Raw genomic sequence first — 6582 nt, forward strand, 5'->3', positions numbered from 1 at the left:
AACAGAAAGTTAAAATGAACACCAAAACAAACTTTAGACCAGATATTCCCTGTAAATATTTCTCATTGTTTCAGTTGTTTACATATAAAAGATATTTCTATTCTTTCCTAAAAACCATCTTCTGTATTGCTACTACAGTTTGGGAAATAGGACACCTGAATATTTTACAGGTCATATACCATGTAAATCTATTGTAAGATTTTTTTTTGAGCTATTAAAATTTTAAGCAAACTAAATTGTCTCTTTAATAAGTTATAATTACATATAAATGACAGCAGGTGACAGAAAATATACATAAACAAGTGTACATTAGGGTGTGGGAGCAGAGGAAGAGGGGTAATTAACCCTTAATTCTGTTTTCCATTTATAGAACAGCTTTTCATTCATGGTCTATATATGCTTTTTTTTAAAAAAAACAATTTCATAAAAATAGCTGGGGAGAAGGTGGAAATGAATATGAGTCACTCAATAATACAAATATCCTAAAAGCAAAGATCAGTTTGTATCCTCCTTTGCATCTCCTATTGTGCCACTAGTGCCTAAAACATTACCTTAGAGAGAGGTGATCCTCAGTATGAATCTTCACCTTCACTCACAACACCACACTTTCTATGAGGTCTTTCCAACTAACTCTTAGAGATGGTAGATTCACCTCTTTCTGCTTTAGTTTAATCCAATGCTGCCTCTGGAACTTTGTACTGATCCTACATAATGGGTGCCCTGTCTGAACTCTGGTCACTGTCTGGATCAGAAAGGGACTTCCCTCAGCCTCTTTTCATCTGTTAGTTTTTTAAAAGCAGCACAAAGTTAAGGATATTTCTGATTTGTGAACAAAATTACCATTGTATCGTGTATAAAAGAATAATGGCAAAAACATAGGAAAACTTAGTCCTTTGAAATTAATGCATTTCAGGTTCTGCTTCTCTACTGAGTTAAGACGTTTATTTCTCTTGAAGAAATTTAGTTCCATTTTCCAAATGTTTTGAGTCGTGAGATGATTTAAGGTAAAAATCACATCTCTAAATGTTGCTGAAGTGGCTTAACACTTAAACTGGCTAGCTGTAACCCATGACACATCCATCAAACTAGATGAGCAATAAACTAAGGGATGACTAAATTATTCCTTCTGTTTTTTAATAATTAACATCCTCTCTAAACTATAAATTATAGTTAATAACAGAGTACTTGCCATTTCTCAATCACTATTGTTAAAAAGGTGTTTTTAAAATGAATATACTATGCTACTAAAATACTTACCCATCCTTATATAAGCCTCAACGTAATTATAGTTTTGTATAATTAGAGTTTTATGTCAAAAGATTTATATCTTTATTACCTCAAGCCATATTTCACAGCTGCCAAGAATGATTTATGCAATAATGACTTAAACTGTAAAATAGAATCTTCAAAAGAAAGGCTGTCAAATATTCCTACTGCAAATAACTAGGCTTTTAAAAATTGATATTCTGGTAAATAGCCAGTCCTACTATACCCGGTTAAATCACATAAACCTACTGTACCCAGTTAAATCACATAAAAGCATGGTAAAAAGTGTTGCTTCAAAATGGTAATTGTGAAGCTCACAGTGCACTGCTTCAATGTGAACTCGGTGCACAGATCACTGGGTTTAAACTGCGTACAAACCCTCTGGCCACTTTGAAAAAGAAGCTTTCACAAACAATGTCATGTTCATATTTTGCTATTCCAATATGAGTGAATGAAAAAAATGTAAAGAGAATATCCTAACTTTTTGTTAATTTGCTCATTGTATACACTACATCACTATTCATATTCCTATGAAATGCTAAATAAAGAATAAGAAATCATTCTCTGTACATACTCTTCAGACTCCATGAACCTCTCAAGAGTAAATGACCTCAGTAATGAAGAATCAGGGAAACTTTAAGAAACAAATCAATGAAAATTTTGTCCCTTCCTGCTTTTATAAATTTGGAGTGTCTGACATGTCTTTAGGAGGTAAGGTTTTCAAAGCTTTTGAACTTCACAAGCTCTGATTTTGTAGATGTCATGTGAATAAAACCAATAACCTCTGAAGATTCTATTCAAGGTATATGAACTCGTAGCAAAACACAAGTTGATTATATTCAGAAACAATAAGCCTGGCTGTGTCTTTACAATCTAAAAAGATCATTCAAATTTATCTTTTTCTTTGGAAAAAAAGAAAACTCTTGACCCATCTCCTCGTGTTTCCCATATCAATGAAAGCAAAACAGGCAGTATTTGTCATTAACTTTAAAGATACACAAGTCCTTGTAGACTGAGGCACACCTGAAAATGAAGCCAACAGAATCAAAATCATCACCAAAGGCTGATTATTTATACAACAAATCAAATTTCCAAGTAAACTCCTTTATGCAAAAAAGGTAAGTATTAATTTGTATAACCAAGTAAATCACTGAAATAAGAAGGGTTGCATTAGTCAAATTCCAACATCTTCACTGCAGAAATTTTTACATTCAAATTTGTGATAAATGTCTTTTTTAAGATTATTTTACACAATCACATTATTCAAGTTAAACTAAGTTTCAAACATCACTATTCCAGTTAATAAAGAACAATTTCTACTTGAATATATTATATGAAAAATATAGTTTGTATCTAAGTAATTTGGACAGTCCAGATTTATTTATACTTAAATCACCTAAGTTGATAAAATTCCAATATATCCCCAAAAATATAATGACCAAATGTGGGCCAACATGACCTGTAGAAACCACAGTATAGACTATGTCAACATCATGATAAACATTCAGATAAAACAAAATGTCAGACATTCAAATTATGCAGAAACTCAAATTGTTGGCATCAGATACACACACACACACACACACACACACACACACAGAAGACGAGGTGCATTTGGGTAAAGCCTCAGTCCAAGAAGTGTTTTCAAGACAACAGAACAATTAGGCTATTTCTAGTATATCACCACTGCTGACTGAAAAGCAGGGGAAAGGTGAGAAGAACTTTAAAAACAATCTCTATGTTGGTTAATAATCATATCATTGTTTTCATTCCAGATTAATCCAAAAGTATACAAACCTATTTTTTCAATCATACTTTGTTATGCATACCAACTCAAATAGATATTAAGGGAAATCCAGTAATTAAGAATTGTATATTTTCTATCATGAAATATTTAACTATGAGATAACAAGAGGAAAAGTTAAACCTGTTCTCTGCTAGAATTTATTCTCTATATTTTACCAAATGAAAAGTAATTATATGATACATGCTATAACACATTACTCATGTATTCAGTTTCAAAACCTAAGTTACCTAAAAAGCTGACTAGATATCCTTCTGCTTCACTAATTTGTACCAATGAAATAAAGAAATAAATGATAATGCAGTATCGACAAAACCGACTACAATATGCATTTTTAATCCATTCACTTTTACACCTAAATTGTCAATTATAATTACGTGTGTATATCTGCATATGCTTTAATGGGTATATCTGAATATTTATTACATGTGAGTTTATATACATACATACTATGCATTTAATGAATGCATGTCCATTAAATGGGCATTTTTTGAGAACTTTTATAAGTCTAACATATTCATGGTCCCAAAGTAAGCCTAAAACAAGGAGGAGTACCTTTGAAGGAGGTTTGACCTTAAGTTGAAGATGCCATTTTTGCTGCAGCTGAAAAAATAAATCCTAATAACTCCACAGTATCATAGTTCCCTTTCTCCATTTTGTTTCTTAAGATGAATCTTGAATGTATGAACAGCCTTTATTATTTGAATATATGTAGGTTTGCTAGAATAATTTTAGAAGTTCTCATATATTATTATTAATATTGCATAAAAAGGAGCAAAAGATAAAAGAGGTGTTGCCTATCAAATAAAGCTGAAGATCCAAGAAACATTTACAACATGATCACTTTAGTTGCAGATATAGTTTTCAACAAGACTTTGCTTTTTAAAGTATTTTTGAGGTCAAGCAACTATATAAAACTCTGTATTTTTCTCCCACCAAAGGCATGTCAATGAAACCAGTAAATCTCTGGCCCTTTTATCATTCCTTAGAAAGGGGATAGAGTAAGATTTGAGGGATTTTGTCCCAGTGACATTAAGTTACTGTGCTTTCTAAGAGTACAGAGGACACTTACTCAGAGAAGAAATTGTTCTTACTAGTCCACTAATGAGAATATCTGTATTTTTTGAATCCTAAAATACTATAAGCAAGGCATATAACTACACCTGAATATTTGGGGCTTCTCTGCATATGAACTTTCAGTAATCAGTTGTCAAAATTTCATTTCAATGGAATCAAATACAAGAAATCCTAAATAGGTAAACTTTACCATTTTTGTGATAGTAGGTGACCTCCACTTTCCTCTCCTCTGACCCCAGCAACGCCTGGGCAATTTGGGCGATATCATGCCTCTTGGTCTCCGGCCCATGGAGGAAGTCACATGTGCATGGCTTTTGCATGACATCTGGCCTGGAGAAACCAGTCATCTCACAGAACCCATCGTTGCAGTAGATGATAGCACAGTTCTGCACTCTGGCATTTGCAATGATAAATTTTTTATCTGTAATAAGAAGATAGTAAGGTGTCTTTTAAAAACCTTCCACAAGATTCTCATAAACACTGAAACAATTTGTTGCATAACAGGAGATCTGAAATGCAGTTACTTCCCAAATTGCTAACTGTCCAGGCTTTTAAAACAAAGAAAAAAAACCCAACCTTAAACATGAAATTATTGGTCATAAATAGTTTTAACAAAAAAGTATTAAGGAACAACTCTTCAAATTTTGAAAATGTGATTTCCCAAATAACCTAGTTCTCAAGCCCTCTAACTCTCTGGGGTTCTGATGCACACTCAGGCAATCAGCTGCCCCATTGATATTTCCAGAATACCATCTAATTGTAAGATAAATATTTTCAAAGCAAAAACATTTGAACATTCTGTACCTGTCAGATTTCCCACTTCCACCTTGACCTTTAGAGCACAACTTTTCTTAAAGTAGTTATCATTCTTGGATTTGGCCTTTTTTTTATCCCTGTAAGGCATACTACACACATCATATTAAAAAATAATAAAACTATTACTAGTGAAAATGTTTCACATTAATTAGAAGTTCAGTAATGAAAAGTTTCAACTTTCATAATATATATATATATTTCCAGAAGATAAAAATATTTACACACACATCCAAATACACAGTACATATCATGTTAATACCTTTCCACTTCTACTTGGGGGAGAACCTTGAATTTTTGTGTAGTTGTAGGTATTTTAATAAAAAAGGTTTATTAATTTTTGATCACTGATTATATTTACCACTTCCCGATAGAGTATAAAGCAGGATATACAAGTTTATCTTATACAGAAGTTCATGTGATTAAAGACAGTGCTAAAATAACTGCAAAATATACAACAAAAATGTGTGTTAACATAGTTTAAAAAATGTTGAATATCAATGAACAAATATAGAATTTAAAATTAATATATTTATATAACAATTATTCCTTATAGTTCACATGACAATATTGAATTCCTCTGCATTCAGTCTTTGTGGGATTTATTTAGTGCACTTCAATTTTTAAATTTCTAGATGGAAATTGAAGGGGATAATAAAGGAACAAAAATATTCTTTTGAATAATAATTTACATTGGAAACCAGCAGGAATCAAATAATACTTTTTCCAAATTATCCTGCATGGGATAGATTTGCATTGATTCAATGCAAAGTTTAGATTCTATGAACTAGCAGCAAGCAAGCATCCCTGTCATGACAAAGCCTTGCTATTTAACCGAGATGATATATAGTTTGCATAGCCATTTCCATTGCTGTTACCATTTACATTCCCTAGTTCCAATAGTATTTTCTGCCCTGCTCCTGACTTTCAAAAACTGCAATAAAAACAACCTCAAAATATAAACCCATGTTATACTAGTATGTTCCCGTTAAGATAGTAGAAGAGCAGGACATTAAAGCAGATAAGGTAGCTGTGGGAGAGAAGGATCAAGTTGCCTCCTAACAATGGAGACCATAATCTAAAATGTAAATCAAAATTAATATCACAGGGAGAACACTCCCGCTGCCATTAGAACCTCCTGGCTCGGCTTCATAGCCTCTTCTTAACTTGCCAGAGCCCGGAGTTGCCGTCTCCGCTTGTCAGCGGCGGACGCCAAGTGCACTATGAAAGCTGAAAGCGAGGGAGAGGGAAGAACAAATGAACTTACTTTGCCCTTCAAATTTCCGTATGATGGTCCCCAGAAATGTGTTTTGTGGTGCCACATGCCCCCTGCGGACAGGCATGTTGACCCCTGTGTTCCGAGGAGCGCTCCCTGCGAGCTCCGGAGTTCTCCCGGGATCTCTCCTCTGCTAGAGCCCAGGCCAGCGCGCGAGCCGCTCTTTGTGGCAGAGCATCCTCTTTTGAAACCAGAAATCTCTTCCCATTAGCACCACTTCCAGACACCCGCTTTCCCCAGCGGAGTCCAGTCCATTCCCCTCACCTCTCGGACTGCCGCGGGTGAGAGGGTTTGGGGGTGGGGAGAAGGAAGGAGGCGGGGTGAAGGGAGGCGGTAGTGGAGGGAG

At 34.2% G+C, this 6582-nt stretch overlaps 1 protein-coding gene across 1 annotated transcript in view; it reads right to left on the reverse strand.

Moving 5' to 3' along the window:
* The window catches only part of KCNH7 (potassium voltage-gated channel subfamily H member 7), a 467687-nt gene extending 461384 nt beyond the window's left edge, over positions 1 to 6303 (reverse strand). Inside the window, exons 1-2 of the mRNA XM_054562728.1 lie at positions 6228 to 6303; positions 4338 to 4568 (exon numbers count right to left, since the gene is read on the reverse strand). Of these exons, the coding sequence (XP_054418703.1) occupies positions 4338 to 4568; positions 6228 to 6303 (307 nt within the window). The remainder of the gene's footprint in view (positions 1 to 4337; positions 4569 to 6227) is intronic.
* Positions 6304 to 6582: the final 279 nt, after the last annotated feature.

The sequence above is a fragment of the Pteronotus mesoamericanus genome, unplaced genomic scaffold, assembly GCF_021234165.1.
Source record: "Pteronotus mesoamericanus isolate MK-2021 breed Mesoamerican mustached bat unplaced genomic scaffold, CSHL_Meso_final scaffold_651, whole genome shotgun sequence".
In the NCBI taxonomy this organism is placed as follows: domain Eukaryota; kingdom Metazoa; phylum Chordata; class Mammalia; order Chiroptera; family Mormoopidae; genus Pteronotus; species Pteronotus mesoamericanus.